Source organism: Amphiprion ocellaris, chromosome 22 (assembly GCF_022539595.1).
Source record: "Amphiprion ocellaris isolate individual 3 ecotype Okinawa chromosome 22, ASM2253959v1, whole genome shotgun sequence".
NCBI lineage: Eukaryota > Metazoa > Chordata > Actinopteri > Pomacentridae > Amphiprion > Amphiprion ocellaris.
The window spans coordinates 22803493-22828554 of NC_072787.1; the positions used below are offsets into that span (position 1 = coordinate 22803493).

At 38.9% G+C, this 25062-nt stretch overlaps 1 protein-coding gene across 2 annotated transcripts in view; it reads left to right on the forward strand.

Moving 5' to 3' along the window:
- cnksr2a (connector enhancer of kinase suppressor of Ras 2a) overlaps positions 1–25062 on the forward strand; it is a 72558-nt gene continuing 47496 nt past the window's right edge. For both annotated transcript variants that reach the window (XM_023293373.3, XM_023293374.3), the window contains exons 1-3: positions 1–157; positions 16590–16753; positions 20706–20908. In XM_023293373.3, coding sequence (XP_023149141.2) covers positions 94–157; positions 16590–16753; positions 20706–20908 — 431 coding nt within the window. In that variant the 5' untranslated portion in view covers positions 1–93. The remainder of the gene's footprint in view (positions 158–16589; positions 16754–20705; positions 20909–25062) is intronic.

The following is a 25062-nucleotide window of genomic DNA, read 5'->3' on the forward strand; positions in this document are numbered from 1 at the left end:
GCTGAGGTGAGCTGTGCCCGCCTGACACCGCTCTGTCCTGGGGGTTGACGACGCTGCCTGCGCGCAACGGAGAGTCGGCGCAAAGTTTCCTCGATGGCGCTGGTGATGGAGCCGGTGAGCAAATGGAGCACGAGCCAGGTGGTGGACTGGATGAAAGGTAAGGCACGCACGCACGCACACACACACCTACACACACACACACACACACACACACACACACACACACACACACACACACACACACACACACACACGCACATGCACGGACTCATTAATTACACACCTGGAGGCTCATAAACACACACACACACTCTGATCATGTCTAATCAATAATGCAGGTGAGACAAGAGGCTGATAAGATCATCTTGCGTGGGAGGTTTGTGTGTGTGTGCGTGCGTGCGTGCGTGTCTGTCCCTGCATCATCCTTGCACCTGATGATCAGTGGGTGATGATGTAATGTGTGATTGACAGCAGGAGAACCAGCCAAACTTCACAGCTGACAGCAGGGGCGGGTTAAGAAACTTTTGAATGAGGGGACCGGACTCACAGGGTGCAGGGTGGGTGGTTCTTCTGGTGTTTTTTCTTCTGAGTTAATTTTGTGTCTTTGTACTAGTTGTGTTGCCTCAACTCTTTGACAGCTACATCCTGTGGGGATTTGATGTCTCGTTGCATCTGTTTGTGGTTGTTTTGCACATAGTCTGACTCCCCGAATGTAGACTGCAGGTATGGAAATGTTCCACCGAGACAATTCCAACATCACTACTTTGAGTGGCCGCTGTTGATGCATCCTGTTCCTAACACTGCCGAAAATGACTGTGATTGGTTAAACTAAAAACAAACATGCCAGAGAATGAGGGTAAAGTGCAGTCAGACTATTCTACACAGTGTTTGTAGTTGTTTTGCACATAGACTGACTCACCAGATGTAGATTTTGGGTGTAAGGTTGCCATTGACTTCATCTCATGTAGTTTTCTCCTCCCCTTCCACTTGTAGTTCAATCAGACCATTCTACACAGCACAGTGTCAGCACTAGTGAATGGTCTGTTCATGCAAGACTGCCTTGTACTACTTGTTTTGCATCAACTCTTTGGTCACTTACATTCTGTGGTCATTTTGTGCCTTGTTGCATCTGTTTCTGGTTGTTTTGCATGTAGTCTGACTTCCTGAATGTAGACTGTGAGTTGTGAATGTTCCACCAATACAATTCCTCCATCACTATTAGGAGTGAACCCCATTGGTGAATCCTGTTCTTAACACCGTCCAAGATAACTGTGATTGCTTTCAAGAAATACAAACATGACATGACAGGATGATGTGAGGTGCAGTCAGATCATTCTGCACAGCACAGTGTCGGTGCCCTTGAATGGCTAGTTATGGCAACACTAACTGTACTTGTTTTGCATTAACTCTGTAGCAGCTAAATTTTGTGGTCATTTTGTGTCACTTTATGGATAATTTGCATCTCTTTGTGGTTCTTTTACATCACACCGCAGTCAGTTAGCCTTAGTTTGTTTGTTTTGTGTTTCAGCATTGAGGATTTGCGTCTCTTTGTGGTTGTTTTGCACAGAGTCTGACTCACCAGATGTAGACTGCAGGTATTAGCCTGCTTTTGACTGCACTGTTCATACGGCTTTCTCCTCCTTTTACACTATTTGCTTGTTACCATTTTTATCACATCCAAATGTTCCACCAAAACAATTCCCCATGAGTATTTGGAGGGAACATTGTTGGTGCATCCTGTTTTTTATGCTCCCCAACAGCTCTGATTGGTTTAGTAGAATGATAATGAGGTGCAGTCAGACCATTCTGCACAGCACTGTCAGTGGTAGAGAATGCAAGACTATGTTGTGCTAGTTTCTTGGCATCAACTCTTTGGCAGCCACATTCTGGTTTCATTTTATGCCTGTTTTTGGACAATTTGCATCATTTTATGGTTGTTTTGCACTTGGTCTGACTCACCAGTTGTAGACTGTTGGTATAATCCACACATTTCTCCACTCATTCCACTATCTGAGTGTTACCATTTTCCGAATCCCCTTTACTATGGAAAACAACAACCTCCTCAACTTTCAAACTTTGCCAAAGGTTTGTATTTTGCAATAAAGCAGCTCTTGTATTTTTTCGTTGAGTAATCCAGTTTAATTTCAGTACTGATGATCTTATGAGTCTTATTTTGTTTGTTTTGTGTGTTATTGTTGGTGATTGGTTTAGTTTTAGTGGTTGTTTTTGCACATAGACTGTACGAATAAAGAGATAACAGCATGACAGCTCCTCAGAAGTGATGTCAAAATATTTCTACTGCTCCCTTGTGGCTGGTTTCAACATAGGCCAGAGGACCTCATATTACTTTACTGATATCAGTATTTTTCTACTCACACATGATCTGTGCCTTATCAATGTTTTTCTGCATATAAAAAACCCTTTGCAATGTTATTATTTTCAATATTTGGAGAAATCTGCGCAAAATCTGAATTTCCATGGAATTATGAAAGACTGTACTGTATCAACAGGACTGAAGTGTATTTCTTGGTTATTTTTCTACTCATATCACTACATTTTTACACTATCCCTTTTTCCGCTGTAACATTGCAGATATCCACTCTGGTTTATTAATTAATGCTTATTTTAACTTATTTGATGCTAGAGAAAGGGTGAATGTGATATGACTGACCGCTGCTCTAACTATAGTAGCTGTTGAGACACCTGTGGACATCTGTTCAGGAACTGTACATAAGAAAATGAAAGGACTGTTCCTTTCCTTGAGGCTTTGTGCCAGCTGAAAACCCCAGAAGCTCCTCAGAAATCTCCCAACTGGGAGTGCTTTAGACACTTATGGTTGCTATGACGCGGTATATCTGCAGAAGTAATTTGCTGCAAGTACCAATCAGCTGGCTGACTCAGCTGACTGCTGCTTACCTGGTATGGTGAACAAAATGTTCCCTCAAGCATTGCTTTTCATTTTATTACAGTGGTAATCCTGGAGTGTTACATGGATGCTCAGAGAGCGATATTAACATCTCCTCCATTGTTGCTTAGCCGTCTTTCAGTACTTGTAAAAGTAAACTGAGACGGTTAGTTGGTGTTGTCTTTATCCAGCTGTTGTTCCACTGTAATTGGACAGGTGGGTAAAAAATGACAGTGACTGGCGTTTTAACCAAAGCTGAACATTTTTCAACTCTCAGCAACCAGAAAAAAAACACCAAGTGTGATGCATTTGGTGTAGAATAGACACTCCGCACCTGTGAGTATGCAGCACTCTCATTCCAAACACTTAAACATAGGCTGGAAAGAACAAAAAGCAAAACGCTTGTGGACACACTAACTGTATGATTGTTCATCTACTTTAGCACTCTAAATGAGTCGTTCTGCAGTCATTTATGTATTTTTTTTAACCTTTATTTCACCAGGTAAGTTAGTTGAGAACTAGTTCTCATTTGCGATAATGACCTGGTCAAGAGGCAGCATAAAACAAGATGAACAACAAAAACAGGTTACATATGCAGTAAATCAGACAGTATTACAAAAACAAAATACACAAAGACTAGGAAAGGTTTAAAAAAAGGCTATAAACAGGTGCAGTGGTCCTGAAGTGTTTCTCAAGCTGATTTTTAAATGACAATAGTGATATGTACTAAATAATATTCTGAAGGATCCTCAGATGTTTGCAGCTTTTTCAGTGAACTAAGAGATATTTGACAGACAGATATAAGTGTTAAGCTGCTAGACAGCTAGCTACAACTAAAAAATTTCATCTAGGAAATGATCAAATGTACAGTGAGCGTCCACAAAAGTAAAAACTGCAGCAACTAGGCTAAGTTCAATGCCAGCTGTATTTGGTCCGGCAAGGTGGCGGCATCATTATTGTCATTCCGGAACAAACTGGTTGCAAATTACATCAGCAATGCCAGTTTCCGAGAAATTTTGGATTCACTTTTGTGCAGTGGGACGAAATGGTGGATTATAGTCCAGCATTATGTAACCTGCAGCCTGTGATCTTGCACTGCATGTTATGTGTTGGTTGGCACAGTATTCACTACTCTCGCTTTGTTCGGAAAGTTTGTAGCAGTAGATTACTATGTTTCAGAGACCCGTGCAGTGTTTTTGTAACACACTTGGTAGCTGCATCTGCATGTGGGTGTTTTGCCAAGAGGCTGAATTTCCAAGTTTAAGGGTAATTTGTTAGTGTAAACCTTTAATGTGAGGTTAATTAGTTGTTTGTCTATTAAAGCACGATGCATCCACACTTTTTAGCACAGCTCCGGTTAAAGTTCAACAAATGTGAACTTTAGGCTCACCGTGGAAACCCACACAGAGTTGTTGCAATGCGCCACACACACAAGCAAAATAATCAAGCCTTAACAAAGCAGCTCTGAGCTCTAAACACGTCTTTTCAGACTCTTAGTGGCCCTAAATCTGTAAATTTCTGCCATCTCCAGAGCTGTTAGGGATTAGTAAATAAGGAGCATCACAATGAGAAGAAAACATCAATTAAACACATGTACGAAAAAAAACCTAAGCGTGAGTATTTACCCTAAAATGTAATTGAGTTTTGCTTACAAGAGTGCTGCTGATACATTCCAGTGATCGGTCTAGAGATTATTGTCATGCATAATTCAGCAGCCAGGCTGATTAGGTCTGTACCCAGGGGCCTTTGTGAACATTCTAAAACTCTTTTACACACACAAAAAACTGGTTACACTGTGCTTTCCAGATTCCACACTGTGTGATGACGTAGTTTTGCGTGTTTTACATTTCATTCATGTTCCACGCAGACATGAAATCCTCCAAACATGAAAGATAAACATTAAGTTGCACAGTCAGTCCCTCTGAAACAACCTCTGTTTTTGCACCAAATGTAATTTATACATCTTTTCATTTAATGATTATAAAGCATACTCGGAAGCATTCTGTATGCACCGACATCACCCAGGCTTCCCCAAAACCACCTGCCTAAAGGAGACCTGCCGCACTAAAACTCAACCCATTAATCATGTTTATTATCTCAACTAATTTCATTAAAATTAACCGCCAACTGTTAGCTTCGATGCCAATTCTTTAAGTTCCATTTAGAACGTGATATATGTTCAGTTTGGCAAAAAAAGAAACTAAAAATGTGAAGGTCATTCAGGACTTTATAAATATGCCCGTCCAAGTACACTGTATAAGTTGGGTACCATTCCACTATCATATGGCGCCTATCAATATTTTAAGACTTAATGCGGTTCACAGTTGAGTCTCGGGGAGATTTATGGAGCTGGTGGGTGTTATTGGGTTATAAAACCAAATTATGGATGTTATCATTAAACTCACACTCCACCCAAAACCTCTATTTTTAGTGTGAGACAGTAAAGGAGACTGTAAAAACTCTGCAGTTTGCTGCTCTGATGATGGAGGCCAGTGGTCACAGCAGATGACAAGTTCACAAAGCTCAGAATTTCACTACAATATAAGTTTCTAATAAGTGATGGGCAGTTGATTAGAAGAATTTTCTTAACTCTTTCAGGTCTCTATCTTGGTCCGACTATCGCTAAAATGGAAGCAGCATCATTGGGATTAATTTGCGTCGCATTAAATTTGACAGACTTACTGTTGAGAATTTTTAGAACGGGTTCAATAACATCACTGTCACTGACTCATTGTTTGCGAGGCTGTTACTCACTCTGATTTACTGTTTAGCTTCTGATTAAAGTCTGATTAAAGATGCTAATTTGGAGGTTTTTTCTGCTCTCACTGTGCCTCTGGTGGTGGTGATAAGACTCATTGTTAGCCACAGATGAGGATGTTCATTTTGGCCTCACAGCTGTGGAGCTTTTTCTGGCTGAATTTGGATGGTTTTTATTTTTATTTTTTTTGAAGTGTGAAGAGTTTAAAGATTATTCTTTGAAGGAGTGGATTGAATTTCCTTCAGATAAAATATTCATATCAGCAGGATGGGATACTGAAAGTGTATTTTTATCAATTAGGTGATTCTGTTTGAGATAAGGATGTTACCATGCCAGAAATTTGGTCATTGGTGCCAATACCACTAAATTCCCATGATACTTCACACAACATTCAATACCAGAAGAACAAATTAATCAAATGATTGAGTTTGAAATGATTAAAACCTGCTGAACATACAGTGTTCTAGCTAGTGGTGGACCAACGTACTTTTTGCATGCATGCATATACCGATTATTAGTAATCAATCAGGCCGATAATCAATATTTGGGGCCGATTTGCGGTAGGAATTAAAATCTTGATGTCAGTATTTGGAATAGCACAAACTCCAACACAAAACTTTGTTAAAATGCCTTTATTTATGATTTACATATATTTAATTAAAAAAGATTCTTCAGTGTTGATAGGCTATTACTTGTGGCAGGTAACCAATCAGTGCTGTGGGCGGGACTTTGCTCAAGACTTTGAATTGACTACCCAATTCTATTATAGTGTTTTTGTTTATTTAATGATGATAATATTTTTAAAAAGGCGTTATATTAGATCTGATAATTCGCTGATGCCCAGTGCTACGGCATGCACTCACAGTTTTATATTTCGACAGGCTGAACACAAATGACAGTAGCTTTTTACCACTTTAAGCAGCATCCAGCTCACTTTCTAAGCTATTTCTACATTAACAAGCTAACGTTAGCCAGTAATTACATTTCATTAAGAAGTGAAACTCTCTCAGCCAGAATTCTGTGTACAGATCCGGATGTCTGGATCAGTTTGAGGTGTTATTAAATTGAATGATCATTTGACTTAAAATATCCCCATGTACTTTTCTTGGTGTCTGTTTTGTTGGGTAATTTTTCACACGTCTCTGTGTACCTGTTGCTGCACCTGCACTTGCCGCTGCCATTCCACATGGTGTTCTCATCCAGTATTTTAATTTTGGCACCACAGAAAAACAACATTTTCAGCATTTTGGCATCGACGTGGTACCGAAGCATCAGTTTTCATTCCATCTGTAACTGGTGTAATCGCATCTTCACATATTTCTGCTTTTTTGTCACTAATTTGTAGAATGTGTTAAGCCAGCTACTGTCAGATATGGCAAGAAATTGCAGTTTTACATGGATGCCACGCTTCTTTTTGAATATCAAAAGAAAATCCGATTGTGTCGTTTTTGAAATTATATGTGGATCATGATGGAAGATAATGAATAAAAAAATAGTTCTGCAAATTCTGGCTGGTTGTTTTTAGCAGTAAATGCATTTTAAAGTTAGAATTTTGTTCTTCCAACTTGACCTTTTGATCTTTAACAGCCTCTTCAAGTCGATCTGTGACAAATTTTTCTCCCGCTTTAATGCCAGGATGCATCATTCGCGCCATGTTTCGTCAGCCCACCCTCCGCATAAGCTGCGAGAAATGAGTAATGATAACTAATATTATCAGTAATTGCTATTCAACGTGTCTGTTTAACGCATAAAAAGCGGGTCAGGGAGTCTGTTGAGTCGCTAAAATGAAAAATGGCGATAAGGGTTTATTTACATGATGCACTGTGTCGGTTTGTCGGAGGCTCGTTGCTGCTGGGTGGGTTATGGGCTGGTCATGTGCATATGGCATGTGTTTGTGTGTGTGCATGTGTGTGTGTGTGGGAGGGTGGATGGTGAGTTGTTCGTCTCAGACCGTCTGTGCACAACAGCTGACAGACACACACACCCGCTCTGAACAGAAGGCTCCACCCGAGTCCTCGGACATTTGCACCAACACACACACACACACACACACACAAGTGGCGCGCCTCGGCGTGGTATTCGGTTCACGCTGGGTCTCTCTGGTGCTTCTGTGGCGACTGAGGGAAACATGATATGCTGTGTTTGTGTGCGTGTCTACAATAACATGTACGGATCACACATGCCAGAGGCGTTTGTGGGCCAAAAGGTCTGGGCCTTGTTGCAGCACAGCAATGGCCCCAACGATGCTAAAATGATGGGAGTGGTGCACTTCAATCGCAATTCGACAACTTACTGCACATCGACGGGAGGGTTTTCTTTCTTTTTTTTTTTTGCCCCACGTCGTGTTCTGTTATCATCTGTTCACACAGAGCGCGGGGCAGAGTTTCACCTCATTTCCCTTGCATGAATTTGATTGGCAGACTTGAAAATCAGCAGTGAAATTGGCGTGACAGCATGCGAGCACATCTGATGACACCACTTGCCACGAGAGAGAGAGAGAGAGAGAGGGGAAAAAAAAAGAAAAAGCAGCCAGAGTGATAGTCACAGCCTTTGGGATCACAGGATGTCTCTTCTGTGCAGCTTGATCTTTGTAGACTTAAGGTGAGGATTCAACTTGCATCAGAAAACTGTGTTTATTGGTTCGTTTGCGCCCGCTGAGCAAACACGGTATTTGGGGAAATCATCATTTTTGAGGCCAGAGCAGGTCTGTAAAAGCCACTAAAGCACGACTCGGCTCTGGTTTGGGGCACCTGAGGCAGTGATAAAGCTCAGCAAGTAATGTTTCATTAAATGATTGTCTTCTCATATGAACAAGCTGAACTGGAGCTAAATATGAGTGGCTGTAGCTCAGGTTTGATGGTTCAATAGCTGGTCCTCTGCAGTCATTGGTGAGTGACTGGGAGAACATTGTGAAGCACTTTGAGTACCACTAAGGTAGAAAAGCACTATTTAAGTCCAGATCATTAAATATAACAATTAGAAAGGCCTTAATGGCTACAAATCTGTGCAATTTTACTGTCAATTACTTTGGTACAGATGCACTTTACCATTAATCGACAACTCTAACATTTCAACCAGTGGTTCATTAAACAGCTGCACTGCAAAATATAGATGAGGAACTGGCAAATTGATGGTTGTCGGTCCAGAAAACCTTTGTCAACCTCCCAAAGTATCAGTGATTGTGAAGAACTATTGTTAGGAATATTTAACTTGATGCATACACTCTCAAATCATCCCTCTTTTTTAGTTATGGGAACTTCTCAGGAAATGATGTCATTAGGGGAATTAGCTTTTCCTGTACAGTAAAAGTTATGTTTAATTACCAGTCTTAACCATCTAAAATTGTCCAGAAGTGGTAAGTAAAATCTTGACCAACTTACCAAGCCAATTTAATTAAATTACCTCACCTTTAATTCCGCTATAAATCAACTAACACAGATTTTTAAGTTTAAATTACAGACACTGTTAAGTTTATCCAAGTAACAACATTATTATGTCAAGGCAGCCCATCAAAAATAATGTTTGAAACTTAAATAGTTTAGCTAAAGCCAAAATCCAGCGAAATTCGCTGGATTTTGGTTGATTTTTTTTGTGAATGTTCTTAAGAAACATTTTTAACATTTCTTTTTTTTCCACCAAAAAATGTTCAAAGATTTAGCAAAAATGTTGAAAATGTGGACATCAGAAGTTTCACTGTAAGAATGTATTTTTTTCCACATTTTCAAACTTTAAAACGGGTCAATTTTGACCCGCAGGACGACACGAGGGTTAAACCATGAACTAGCTTCATTTTAGTTGGCCTATATTGTATTGCAAACTAATATATTTTACCTTTAAAAGTAATGGCAAAATTTACAAGTTTGTCCCATTACATTTTTTTTTTTGTGTGTGTGTGTATGGTGTCCGTCTAAACTTTTCCAGTTGTAAATACGAGATGGGAACATAAATTTACAGACCTCTAGTTATACTGTAGAGCAGCTTTACACAGATTGATGTTCTGTTTATTGACTAATGCAAATTTCCAAAGCAATACTTGTTTCTTTGCTTTTGCATTGCCCGAAGCAAAGTTGTGTTCAGTTGCCTCCTTCCATTTTTAATGCCTCAGATCTATGCTTTTTGTGTTTGTATAATTTGCTTTGCTAATTATATTGACACAAGACTAATGTGATGAGGAGGTCCTGCTGTTCTCAAGTGGTATTCAACCAGACAAGTCAAGAGAGCAACGTTTATCGTAAACACCAACATTTACACTCAGGAGCTTAAAGGAAAATTCACGTCAAAGGCACAAAAAAAATGTTATTATTGGAGGGATAGTTTTCCTGGTTTATTTTACCCATGCAACATTTTCCCAGAGGAATCATTGGGATTCAAACTGGCAACTTTCCGGTCATAAACTCACTTCTAACAGCCGCCGGCTTCTAACATCCCTGCATTTACAAATCCCAAGGACGGAGCGAGCGCTCGTCTAACTTTTATTGCTACCGACGCTTCAGAGCGCTCGGAACAGATGACACATAACCCGACTGGGAGGGCCGGCTCTTTAACAGGACTCTCCAGCATCCCAGAAGTCAGTGCAAAATCTAGTTTTATTAGATGTGTGTGTGTGACAGAGAGAAAGAGGGTGTTTGTGGGAGTTTGGCTCGCCTGCTCTTGTGAAAAGTGTGCCTCTGTGGGAGTTAAGTGTGTGAGTCAGCTATGAATCACACTTTTTGTACCAGTCAAACACAAGCACACGCATGATCCCGCTCTCTCTCACACATGTACGCTGTTCATACAGAGAAATGAGCACATGACTGTACAGATACACACCATTATACAACAAACCCACACAGACATAAACACGGAGCTTCTGGCTGTCAATTTATAGCAAAAAAAAAAAAAAAAACTTGGGCGGGAACATTTTAACGTCTTTACTGCAGTGAAATGGTGCTTCCCAAAACAGCGGTTGCATTGTGGAGTGCTTCAGCTAATTTGAAAAACAGAAAAAAAGCAATTAAAATAAAATAGAGGCAGCTGTCACACCTGTAAACCAGCAAACAAAAATAAATAATAAAACTTAAAGTGAATGGCATTAGTAAACTGCTAAATAAACCATAGCTGAAAAAGCTAAAAAAAAAATTACTACATGCAGACCAAATGGATGAACAGTTGCATCAGAAGGGAAAAGTAAATGGATAAAAAGTTGAAACAGCCAAAGCACTGGATGTAGTTAAACTAGTCTGTCCAAAAAATGAATTGGCTTCTGAAGTAGCTAGTTAAAGGTAATGTATAAATGATTTAAATGGTTTAAAATGATGAATAAACTGTTAAAATGATTAACTGAAAGTCCTGGCTAATGGTTGAAATGCTCAACTGAAAGTGAAAAAAATGTTAACCCTCCTGTTGTCTTCATTCACCAAAAAATATTGTTTCCTTGTTTAGAAAAAAAATCCAAAAATTCAGCAAACAAAATCCCCAAATTTCTGAAAATTTGCAAAACCTTCAGGAAGAAAATTCCAATAATTCCTTAAAGTTTCCCTTGAAAGTTTTATTTTTTAAAAATCTCCTAAATTTGGCAAGAAAATTCTTGTAAATATTTTCAAAAAATGATTAAAAATCTTCCAAAAAAAATCCTAAAAATATCTAAAGTGATTACATATATATCAGTAAAACTTCTGGTATTTTCTTTAAGAACATTCACATAAAAATCATCCAAAATCCAGCGCAATTTGCTGGATTTTGGATGATTTTTTTTTTTGTAAATGTTCTAAAGAAAGATTTTTAACATTTTTTTTTCACCAAAAAATGTTAATGTTTTAATGCTAATTAGCATTAAAATAATGACTGAAAGGGCAAAAGCTAAAAGTACTGGCTGAACAGTTACATTTTTTTTCAGAAAAGTAGATAAGTAAATGGTTAGCTTAAAGTAGTGGTAATGTTTATCAACTGTTTTAACTAATTAACTAATTAAAATAATGACATAAAGGGCAAAGCTATAAGTACTGGCTAAACAGTTAAAATTGTTACAGAAAAGTAGATAAATAAATGGTTAGCTTAAAGTAGCATTACTGTTTTAGCTAATTAGCATTAAAATAATATACGAGTCAAAGCTAAAGGTAATTGTTTAGGTAAAGGTAATAAATAAGCTCAAAGGAGTGGATAAACAGTTTAAATTATTGATCCACTGCAGGAGATGAGCTGGTTGTGGGGGTTTATCTGCCTGCAGATGTTGAATGCGTCCATACAGCATCCATTATACTGTATGTGTATTAACTGTGTGGCGCCGCTGCTTTGTGTTTCATACATGCGTGGGCGTGTGTGCGCTCGCTGATGCCACTTACAATTTGACTCATCAGTATTCAGGGCATTCACGCTCTCCCTCACTGCCAGTGATAAGCGACGCTGATTATCAGTGAACTTTTGCCACACAGTGTAGCTCTCCCCTTCTGCTTCTGTGCATCTTGCAGCGGTAGTAACACTTCGCCTGCGAGAGCCAACATTGTTTTAATCAGCTTCACGTCTATTAGGAAATCAGCCGCTATTAGCACTCATTAGAACGCCAGTGCCTGAAAAAGTGCTCAGATGACTTACTTGAGTAAAAATAGCAATAAGCACAATGTGAAAATATGAGGCGTTTTTAATTAGCATCAAAAATTTCCCTTTCATTGGAAGTAAGAGACTTTACTCAAAGCCTAAAAAGGCAAGCAATCATTCAGAATAGCAGTGCCAAATAGAAGTGAATGCATTAATAGCATATTAATTGTCTATTAACATGTATTTTGCATTTAAATTTTGCAGCTGGTTTCAGCAGGAGTCCTAATAACTGCTGTTATTTTCTGTTTTGCATTTCCATGATCACATTTTATCAAGGCTAACTCTATATACTCTACATTTATCCACTTTTTTAACCCTCGTGTCGTCCTGTGGGTCAAAATTGACCCGTTATAAAGTTTGAAAATGTGAAAAAAATATATAATTTCACAGTGAAACTTCTGATGTCCACATTTTCAACATTTTTGGGAAATCTTTGAACATTTTTTGGTGGAAAAAAAATGTTAAAAATGTTTCTTAAGAACATTTACAAAAAAAAAATCAACCAAAAGCAGTTTGATGTCTTTATTCTTATTGAGTCCTTTCATTCCTGTCAGTGGAGGCCGTGAGCCGAGATATCGCTCATCGACTTCAAGTGTTTGGAGGTCCAGATAGGGAAATCAATTTGTCGAGTTTCCTTCCAAAATGAGATAAAGCTGAAAAGACGTCACCTTATCTTCGTGAACCGATTGCCGCCTTTTCTTTTGAAGGCTGCACAACCTGCATTTATTTACATTTTTGGCTTCAGAATTATCCAGGTTCTTGAACGTTGATGGATTTTAGGCTTCAGGTGATTTTTTTTCTCCCAGCTCGATGCATGGCACTCTGGGACTGAACGCTTCATTTAGACTTCAGATTTAGCGGCTGAGGAGGAAGGGTGCAGGAGCTGACAAATGCTCGTCGTGTGAAATAGTTTGCATGCAATTTAACAGCTGGCTTATGAGGGGTTTTTTTCCTTTTACTCTTTGCTTTTTTTTCTCTCTTCCTCCGCTCTCTTCCCATCCCAGCTTTTCTTCCCCCCCATCTTTGTTACTGTGGTTATGATAGATGAGTGTATTATAAAGCGGGGACTTGAAGCGGGGGAAATCAATGCTCGTTCCTCAGAGGTGTGTGTATGTGTGTGTGTTTTCCAGCTGGCTGTTTGTTAAGAGGTTAGAAGCTGGATACATTCATTGTTTTGGGAGCCAGAGGCTGCAGCCGAGCAGCTCTGTCTTGATCTGCTTTCCTTTGACTCAGCAAACCAACTCTGGCCAGACAAACACACACTCACACACATATGCACACGCACTCCAGCAACGCACACACACCCGCCCACTGTCACACTCACGCAACAGCACATCTAGAGAGACCGTCCCACACATATATATGCTCACAACACAGACGTTACACAATACAGCAGAGAGTGAAGTCTTTCTGGACCGCTGCCTGATTGCCCATCTATTGCTTCTTCTGTTGCAGCCTCTCGACTCCCGTTTCAGGTGCAGCGTTTGTTTTAGCTCCTTTAGAGACTCTTAGCTGGACGTTAAGCCATAAATAGAGCTGACTCGAGGCCGCTTTGCTGCACGAAATGTAGTAAAACTTCTTGTAAGGCCTCTTTATCTGCTGCGGCAGGTGCATAGGAAGGTGCAGAGGAGGGTTAAGATGTGAAAGCGGTTCTTTTTTCTACAATATATCTTGTTTCTGCACCGTAGAATTCATTGAGCTGCCACAAACAACACATACTTGGTGTAAAATGCGATGAAAAAAACTGATTAACTGATTGTCAAAGTAGTTGCAGCTCTAATCCCAAGTATCCACTGATTTGAAATCCTTTCTGTGCTGCAGACTCTTAAAACTTGCTGAGTTTCTTCTTGATTAAAGTCCTCGGTACACTTCAAACAAAGTGCTTGTTAGGTCGTCGAACAGCTTCAGAAGACGTCTGCTTCTGTTACATTTTAGAACCTTAAATGAGTGCAACACCATGTACTACTTAAAAGAAAGGACGGTTGAAAGTGAGCACCATTATCCCCACTGTACAGCTGAAGGCATCACGACTACAAAGACAATCAGGATGTTCTTAGATGCAGCTTGACAGCCAAGGATCCTTAGAAATAACGTCTATATTGGATGATTTCACACTTTCAAATTTATGTGTATCAAAGGAGTCCTTCAATTATCAATCAGCTTTGATGTAAAAACTAGTCATAATCTGTCTCTAACATTTCCAAACCCAAATCGTGTTATATTTCCCATAACAATGTTCAGTTTTATTTCACAACATATGCCATCTCATAGCAGTTAACATAGAACAGTGAAGACCTTATGACTTTTAAACAGAGAACCCAAGTTCCCTTTGGATTCCCGATGAGCAAACAGTCGGCGATGGTGGGAAGGAACCAAAACAAACAAACAAAAACTTTTAACAGGGAGAAAATAAAACAAAACACTTGGACAGAACCAGGCTCAGGGAAGGCAGCCGTCTGCCTCGACTGGTTGGGGTGAGAGTGAGGATGAGGAGGTGGGGATAGCGGATGAAGAACAGACAAGCAATGCAAGAATGTTCTTACATCAATACAACGTTCTTTTCCAAAGTTAAATCCCATTTTGCTGCCATTTGGTAACGGTATATTCACATTTGAGACAGCCTTATGTCCTAGGAAGTAATGGAAACAGACTTTTTAAATCTGTCCAGGATGCAGCACAAGTGTAACTTTGACAAAAACTACTGTGATCCAAACTTGACACTTTGTCCAATGGATTAATTTAACATTAACAGTTTTTTGTAAAGTATAACTTTCACTTCAGGAACTAAAACCCTAACATGCACCACATCTTGTAGATTTTGTTTGGTTTTATTCCCTTTTTTTCTCCGTTCTCTCGTTTCTCAAAACTCCTCTCAAAGTAGCACATTTACAAACCGACTCCTGTAGCCCTCAGGTGTCTCTTAAAATAAGCTGTATGTCACACTTACTCTGTTCTGGTTTTGAAAGGGCCCAAATGTACAAAACTGCAAGCAAGACGAGACGTCTCGAAAAACACGACACAGCAGCTGCTGTATTATCGGAAACAACCTGGAACAAGCAGCGGTATAAAACTGTCTTGCGTTTTTCTGTGTGGACTGAAAGGAATCCGTCCTCCCCACAGGCAGACTTTGAAAGAGGGAAGCTGCCGATGAAAGCGTGGCACAGAAAGCTGATGAGCAGCTCTGGAGTGCAGCCTGAAACCTATAATTTCAAGTAGGGATGTGTGCAGTTATTGATAAGGGGGAACGAACGTGTTAAAGAGCGTCTGAGCTGTGGACCGCTCATGAAGAGTGATGGCGGAGTTGGATGGAGAGTTTGCATCCAGCTACCAGGACCCATAATTTCTGACTACCTAATGTGCACTCTCATAATTACTATATATATATATATATATATATATATATATATATATATATATATATATATATATATATATAACAGCACAGCGGTACAGGAGGAGGAAGAAGAAGAAATAGTACGATGATTCAAACAAGCAAAAAAATGGTAAAAAGAAATAATAAAACATACAGTTTGACAGGATTCAGACTCTACAGCAGCTCTGTGAGGCAGCAGCTGGGAGCTAAATGATAACACTAGAATTTATTCAACCTTAATTTCAACTCAGAATACACTGAGGTCTTCAGGCCTCATTTACAATGTAGCCGGGTAAGAAAATACAGCATATAAATAAGAAACTTGGATAACGATGACAATAAAAAAGCAAAATTAAAAGCATACTATCGCATTTAAAACATGAAAACTAATTGATCTATTTTAAAGAAAAGAACAGCTGGAATTAAAATAAGATGAAATTAGAAACCTAAAGTGCCCGAAGGTTAAAAATGTGTCACGCTGTAGATTGTTCCAGGTTGTAGGTGCACAGTGACTAAAGACAGCAATGAAGTAATGTTAGAGGGTTAAAGAACAAGTTGGAGTCCTGTAAATAAACACAACATACAGCTAGAATGATAACCATCACTAGTAATAAATGCTAAACAGGCTCAGAGTCACAGCTGATGCATGTATGTATAAAATGTCACCATTATCCAACACTGATAGAAAATGTGTTTTTCTACAAAGCAATGAGAAACATGATTTATTCCTGTACAAGAAACCGATTTTTGGTGTCACTTAGTCAGCAGTTTGAACACGTGATATTTAAAGGTCACCTTCTCAGTCATCCAAATTCCAGGATACTTGTACTCTGGGACTGTTTCAGGTATAGCAGAGATGATAAAATTGTCATAATATTTCGGGCTCTACTGAAAATAACAACTTTATTTATTTACACTTTATTTACAAATCCAGTGTGTTGATTGTGTGTAACCTTATCGTGTGTGTGTGTGTGTTGCAGGTCTGGACGACTGCTTGCAGCAGTATGTGTGTGTGTTTGAGCGTGGAGGTGTGTGTGGCGAGCGGCTGCTGAGGATTAGCCACGCCGAGCTCGAGGAGCTGGGAGTTTCTCGCATCGGACACCAGGAGCTCATTCTGGAGGCCGTCGACTTGCTCTGCGCTCTGGTGAGTTTGTGTCTCGTGGTTTGAGTGGAGTGCAGGACTCTCATTAGGCTTCTTTACCGCTGCAGCTTTAATGTATGTCGCTCCGCTTGGATGCACAGTGAAACAAATTGGAGAAAGTCAAGTTTTAGTGGCCTGCATCAAATCCTTGCATCGCCCCAATGGTTGCTGCCACAAGGGAAAAACAAACAGCCACAGTTGTAGACTGAGAATAGCAGAGGGTTGAAAAACTTTATTATATTTAAACTTTATCTAATCAGGTTGCTCATCAATATTTAGGTTGGCAGCCTCGTTTTAAAGCGACATATAACCAGAATGGCAGCATCAGCATCAGGCATGCCAGTTAAACAATACTGAAAGCCAGCTAACAGTATTTGAAAGTTTCAAGAAAAACACTTGAATCAATAACTGGGAAAATTTGGAAATGTGCAAGACAATCAGTGAAAGAATAATTTAGCATATGTTTTTTGGAGTTCTTGAATGTAATTTCCCTCCTGTTCCAAACATCTTTAGCAGAAATCTCTCTTTTCTGTCTTCTGATTGAATATTATGATTGGAAGATGAGCTGCTGGAGATGAATTTGCAAAGATATGAAGGAAGTTTGGGCAGAATGGTTTTACAAATACAACAAGAAAACCACTCAGAGAGTGCAGTACTCTGCCAAGGTTGCTCATTCCCCGATATGGCATTGTCAGAAATGCAGCATTTTTTGTAGAAATGCAGCATTTTTTTATTAGTTATTGACAGAGGTGGGTAGTAACGAGTTACTTCTACTCCGTTACATTTACTTGAGTAACTTTTTGAAAAAAAATGTACTTGAGAGTAGTTTTACTGCCATACTTTTTACTTTAAACTGAGTATAATTGGGAAGAAGAAACGTTACTCTTACTCCGTTACACTGGGCTACACTCGACTCGTTACTTTTTATTTACCACATTAGATATGCTTTGTTTTTCCGGAGAGATGCCCCCAGTGGATCTACCACATGACTGTGTTTCACCAATCAGACGAAGCAACAATAATCACGTGACTCCGTTTCACCAGACGTCGCCTTGCGATCACATGACCACATACGAACTGTAGCGGCATAGCGGCACAAACTCTACACATGTAGCAGACAGGGAATGAAAAAAACGGGGTATTTTTGAGAAGTTTGATCTTGCTTTGGAGTCCGACAACATTAGCATAGCATTAGCATGGATATCTTAAGCTTTTGTCTTCTGTTTACTAACGTGGGCGACGTGAAGCGTGACGTCAGGCTGGTAGGTCTGCGTGATACAGGTGGGGAGGAGGGTTGTGCAGCATGCAGTATATCCATACAGTCTATCCATACATTCTATGAGTATATCTTGTCACTGGAAGTAGTTTGCACTGTTCAAACATAAAGACGTTACCTTACTACTTGTATTTGTTTTGGAAGCTTTATGTTGTGAAAACCTGAGATTTGGAAATTTGTGTTTCTTGTGCCTTCACTTGTCATTTTGTAAAGATGTTTATTTTTGCTATTTATTTTATTATTTGGAAATACCAGAACTTGCACATTATTTTACATTTTTGTCTGTCTACTCACATCATTTCTAAAAAAAACGTGTGATATTATTTTTGAAATAACGTTACTCTTACTTGAGTACAGTTTTTGGCTACTCTACCCACCTCTGGTTATTGATACCCACAAACAAAATGACCTTGCGCTGAGCACAGGTGTGTGTTATGCATGTGTACATTATGTACGGATGCCGAATCACATGACCTAAATATGTAGCGGGCGGCAGGAATTGATGGGACTCAGAAACACCTCCACAATTTAATCAATTATTCCTTGCATCATTTCTGATAAGTCTGCAGTGATGGATTTGTAGTAGCATCACAATCATATGATCATCAGCAGACAGCTGATGTAGCGTTCACTTGTTGTCATAGTTACAGTGACACCATGCCGCTATCTCACAATGATACAGAAATCTTTAACAAATCCGTGGATCCAGACTATAAGCTGCATCACTGCCAAAATCTAATCACTTGGTCCTTCTGATATTTCTGACCTTCCCTGAAAATTTCATCCAAATCTGTTAGTCCGTTTTTGAGTAATGTGCACAGACAGATTAACTGACAGACAACCGTACACAGATCGTCACATAACTCCACCGTTCCTTGGCAGAGTCAATATATGAGACTCAAGCAACACATAGAGACACAAGAACTGGAGAAGCTACGCCTGAAAAGTGAAAATAACAACTTTTCTGGTTTGAGCTGAAGGTGAGAACATTCTTCAGAGAAAGATGCTCTCCATCCCCTCCAAATACGACATATAGGTGACTTTTCTAACAAGCGAGCAGCTTCTCCAGCAGAGCTGCTTCTCGTTAAATCTGCAGTTATTTTTAACAGCGGTTTGGCTTAGAAAAACATCACGCAGCAGGTGGAAATCGAGGAATTTTTCTTCAAAAGGCAGATGCTTGGTTGCCTTCCGACTGTCTGTCCCCACGTAGCATCCTCTCCATCACCCTTCTATCCACTGACTTTAAATAGCAGAAAAATGATAAATAACAGCAGTTTTTATGTCAAGAATTCATCTAGAATTATTCAAATTTAAAGTTCCTCAGCACCAGGAAAACCACATTTCTTCTCTTGCCTTCTGCTTCCTATTTTTACACAAAAATATTGCAGAATGAAACCATCTGTTCAGTCGACATATCAGTTTATGCCACTATGTCTTGTTAAAAAAAAAATTTATTTAGCGCATAAAAGCTGAGATTGCAGTCATAGGGAGGTAAAACAGGCTCACGACAATCATCTGATCACATGAAAAAAATAAACAAAAATACATCCTTAAATAGCAGAAAAATGAAAAAGTAAATTAATCCTCTTAATCTATGTGCTATTCATTTGTTACTAGTTGGTTGTTACTGGTGTTGGTTTGTCTGTCCATCTGTCTGCCTGCCTGTCTGTTAGCAACATTACTCAAAAACAATAGCGGATTTGGATGAATTTTTCAGGGAAGGTCAGAAATGACACAAGGACCTAGTGATTAGATTTTTACAGTGATGCGGCTTATAGTCTAGATCCATGGATTCATTAAAGATTTCTGTGTCATTGCCAGATAGCAGCACAGCATCACTGTAACCATGACAACAAGTGAACACTACATCAGCTGCCTGCTGATGATCACATGATTGTGATCCTACTACAAATCCATCACTGCAGACTTATCAGAAATGATACAAGGAACAACTGATTAAATTGTGGGGGTGTTTCTGAGTCCCATCAATTCCCGCCGCCTGCTACATATTTAGGTCACGCAATCCGGCACACATGCATGACACACGCCTGTGCTCAACACAAAATCATTTCGTTTGTGGGTAAATCAATATTAAATGGCCACATTCTATTTTGCCGTGATTTCTGCCACAAATTTTTGTAAGATTTCATCCCTTGGAAATGATACAACAGCTGAGCAGCCTTGGCGGAGTCTTGTTTCTACTTTATTGTATGTGTTGTTTGCTCTCCATGTACATGAAATCTAGCTAATAAATCTGACTGAAGATTTCTGCATCCCTCAAATATTGCAAATTTAAAAGTGCATAAATCAGCAGAAAAAAGAAAGCAAACTGGTTACATTTTGTTCAGAAAATCCTGACAAATAGCCCAAAAAACAAAAGAAACTCTGGGAAAATTGATAAATGTCATCGTATTCATCATCCTCACCCACACACTACTGCATCTCTGCATCTTTCAAGCAAGAGGCTAATTTTAGCAACCATTTTAGTCACTGTGAATCATTCAAATCAATAACGTTAGTAGCATCTATTATATCATTCACCATAAGTACAAGTAAAAAAGACGATTAAAACGAAAATGGTGCTTTTTTTAAAGAATGTAAACCATCAGACTTTTTAAACTGATGCATTTGTGCTTCTGTCTGCAGCTAGTCTGTGTTTCTTTCTGTGTTTTCATGCAGAACTCAGGACTGGAGACGGAGAGCGTCAGGACTCTGGCTCACAAACTCGGCGCTTCGGCCAAGAACCTGCAGAACTTCATTTCCGGCCGCCGTCGCAGCAGCCAATCGGAGAGCAGGAGCTCACGGCGGCTCCCCAATGATCTGCTGACCTCCGTGGTCGACCTCATCACCGCCGCCAAGAGCCTGCTGGCCTGGCTGGACAGGTGATACCTTCTCTTAACCGGCTAAATGTAACTCACGCACAGACCCGGTGTGTTTATCTGAATGTGAGGCAATGCAGCTTTTAGATTGAGAGACAGGTTTTATTATTTACCTTCAGACTGAATGTTTGTGTCGCCGGACGACTGTAGAATTGGTCACATGGGAGCTAAAAATATGAATTACTTTGAGACTTTGGCGAAGTCAGAAAAAGTGTGGATGCTTTCAAAAACAAAATCAAATCAATATTTTGCCTTTGAAGCAGCAACAGTTCTCCTCGGTACACTTGGCAGGATGTTTATTTTGTGTGTCTTCTGTCTCTTCATGTAAACCCACACTGACTCCATCGTGCTGCTTTTTCCATTTTGTGGCTGATTTTTCTTCATGATGTGACAGATAAGCTATAAAGTGGCTAAAACTTGTGCACAGTTGTATATTTCTCACTTTCCTAGACATAATTAGGACTTTTCTATCAGTTACAGTTCTCTTAAATCAGATGCTGGACAACAATTGTGGTTTTAATTGGTATTACTTTATGCTTTAGTGCAATGAATCTATTTTATTCATTCATTTTGCTAATTGCAGTAAATATTAAATGTGTTTTTTGCCTTTGATCCTGATAAAATTAGGTGACACAGTCCGGCTAGATGTTATTTCTTGTTGCCAATCGTTTTATTTAGCAAAGCTAAACTAAACGGCTGCTTATGAACTTCCAGTAACAATCAAAGAGTTTCCGTTCTTCATTTTTTAAGTCAATTAATCAATAAATTCATCTTTATTCAGCATCTAAAGTGAGGGCAGCCAAATCAACCTTTATTTAAACACCAACCTACATTTAGGCTTCATTTAAAATACAGCCAAGCAAAAGCACAATGTATATATAGTATTTAAAAACCAGAGGTGAAATTCACAGAGAAGAATAAAAATACTAAAAAGGCAGATCGGTAAAAATAATACTTACTTGGGTTATCTTTGTCTAGTATTTAAATCATTTTGATGGACTTAAACATTTAAGTGGGGGAAATATTCAAAAAATAAGAATTCAAGAAGGAGGCAAATACTTTTTCACAGCACTGTAAATCTGCGTAAACACTGCCTGCAGTTCAGCCGAATAGTACCTGGATTTTTTTAACCTGACTGTTGTTCGCTGCTCAGCCACTAATGACTTCACAGTTGCACCCGAAAATACAGAATTTTTTTTTTTTATAGATTCTGGTTGCTGCTGATGGTTAATTTTTGGTAATTTTTAAAAAATGAAATGTAGAATAAAGCGATTTTTATTATATCAGCTTAGATTTGATTAATTATCCCAACTTAAGCACATGTCACACATGATTAGTACAATTTATTTTCTGTTTTGTACCACATTTTTAAAAAAATAACTTGCTTTTCGAACCCATTAGCAGGTTTTGGGGTTCAGAGAGTTAAGACAAAACTAAATCAAGAGCAGCTGAAAGTAAAATAAGATGAAGTTAAACCTTTATTACTTCATGTCTTAACCCTCCTGTTGTCTTCATTTATGGGCACCAAAAAATATTGTTTCCTTGTCTGAAAAAAATCCAAAAATTCTGCAAAAAAAATTCCCCAAATTTCTGAAAATTTGCAAAACCTTCAGGAAGAAAATTCCAATAATTCCTTAAAAGTTTCCCTTAAAAGTAAAAAAAAAAACAATCCCCCAAATTTGGCAAGAAAATTCTTGTAAATATTTTCAAAAAATTAGTAAAAATCTTCCAAAAAATCCTAAAAATATCTAAAGTGATTCCATATTTATCAGTAAAACTTCTGATATTTTCTTTAAGAACATTCACAAAAAATCAACCAAAATCCAGCGAAATTCGCTGGATTTTGGTTGATTTTTTTTTGTAAATGTTCTTAAGAAACATTTTTAGCATTTCTTTTTTTTCCACCAAAAAATATTCAAAGTTTTCCCAAAAATGTTGAAAATGTGGACATCAGAAGTTTCACTGTGGAAACAGATTTTTTTCCCACATTTTCAAACTTTAAGACGGGTCAGTTTTGACCCACAGGACAACACAAGGGTTAACACTGTTTTCCATTTTATTCCAAGTCCATAGCAAGTAAAACTGGATGTCAGAAGTTTGTTGAAAACAGTCAGAACCTGTAGCTTAATCCAACCTTCTGAGCACTTTTGGTAAGAATCCACATTAAAAGCCATTAAATCAAAGTTATGCAAAGAGGTGAAAAGCCAGTCAGAGCCTCATAAATAAATAAAACTCAGTGTCTTTCATGGAGGCAGCATCATCTGACCTCAGCTTCCAGCTCTCAGAGAAGAGTATTATAACATCACCTGTAATAAATCCTAATGCAGAGCCGTAAACAGCATCCAGGGGCTGAGGAGTCGCAGCTGAGGCCTGCATGTTGAAAAGGTGACATCAGTTAGTCGTATATTGGCGAATAAAGAAAAGGCATGCTCTGCAGCTTCAAGGTTAAGTCCACAGTTTGACTCTTGGCCATCCGGACCTATGTTTGCATGTTATTTTGATACTTTCTCTCTTTCTCCTGCTCATTTCCTGTCTGTATCTGCACTAATACCATCTAAAGGTAATAACAGCCAGGAGATGCAATACAATAAAACACAGATTAGCTGAGCCTCCAGACACCAGAGCTTTGCAAACACAGATGAAAGTCTTGTTTGTGGCTGACCAGCGACCATCCCAAAGCAAAAACATGGAAAAGATTATTATCCAAAGCATGGAAAATTCTCATGTTTGTGGAGAAAAACTTTACCTGAAAATGACACAGAAAGCAGCGAGACGTGTGAATCCTGCTGAATTTTGCATGACTACAGCTGGTGCAGGAGGCAAAACAGCACATAGCATCATAAATGACACATATATCCATAAAACATTAATATTACAGCTGAAATAATTACTCTAAGAACTGATTTTTAGAATTCCACAACAGTTTATGACTCTTGATAACATGTTTAAATCATGTTTACTGGAAAAAAGACATAAATCCATGTTAGTATTTAAGATTTCTGTGGCGCAAATTCCAAAACTTTGGGTTTTGAATTGAAAATGCATGGAGAATTTAAAATGTTTCCATATTTTAGTGGCTAAACAAGTCATCAAATAATCAAAAATGAATGTATGTGATGCCTGATGTGCAATATTTTGGTCTGTCAACCAGCACATAGCATCATAAATGACACAAATATCCATAAAACATTAATATTACAGCTGAAATAATTGGCCTAGCAACTGATTTCTATGAATCAGTAACAGCTTATGACTCGATTACATGTTTCAATCATGTTTACTGGAAAAAAATATATAAATCCATGCTAATGTTTAAGATTTCCATGGTAAAAACTCAAAATCTTTAGGTTTTGGATTGGAAATGCACAGAAAATTTCATTTTTTTACATATTTTAGTGACTAAACAAGTCATCAACTAATCAAAAATGAATGTATGTGATGCCTGATGTGTAAATAAGGGTTTTAAATCTTATCTCTGTTTCTCTGTACATCTAAAGCTCCAATCTGCACGAGCACAAGCTCCTGCAGATGTTGACATCTTTTGTGAAATGTTTTTTTTTCCAAAGGAATAATGTCTGAGCTCTCCCTCGCCGTGTTTCTCTGCTCGCTCACTTCTCCTCTCTGTCGCTTCATTTATTCATGACTCGACACGATCTCCTTCACACACGTCAGATGCAGAACTAAAGGTCTTTGACATCGGTTCTTGAAATGCCAGGCACCCACACCTGTCCACGGGCCATCTAGACGAACGCAAACACACACACAAACGCAGGGAAAAACACACTCCCACAACGCTACGCACTGACACACACTTATGTAAGCGCACACACGGCCGCCCACGCACCATGATACAACTGTAAATGGCAAAGCGACATTGAGAAAGGGATAGACTCAGCAGAGCACTCTGTTCCTCCATCCTCAGACGGTGTTGTCAAAAATCCAGCATATTATACCAAAAAATAGTGCGGAAAAGAGCATATTCTAGCTATGAGCGGGTCCACTGCTAAATTCAACATGCATGTGATCCCACCAGAGCTTTTGTTTTGATGAAATTCTCATTCCAGTAGCCAGGGATTAAAAATAAGCAAATAAAACAACATGCTTTTTCACCCAAATCCAGCAAATGATCCAAAACAAAACGTAGGAAAAAGAGCATA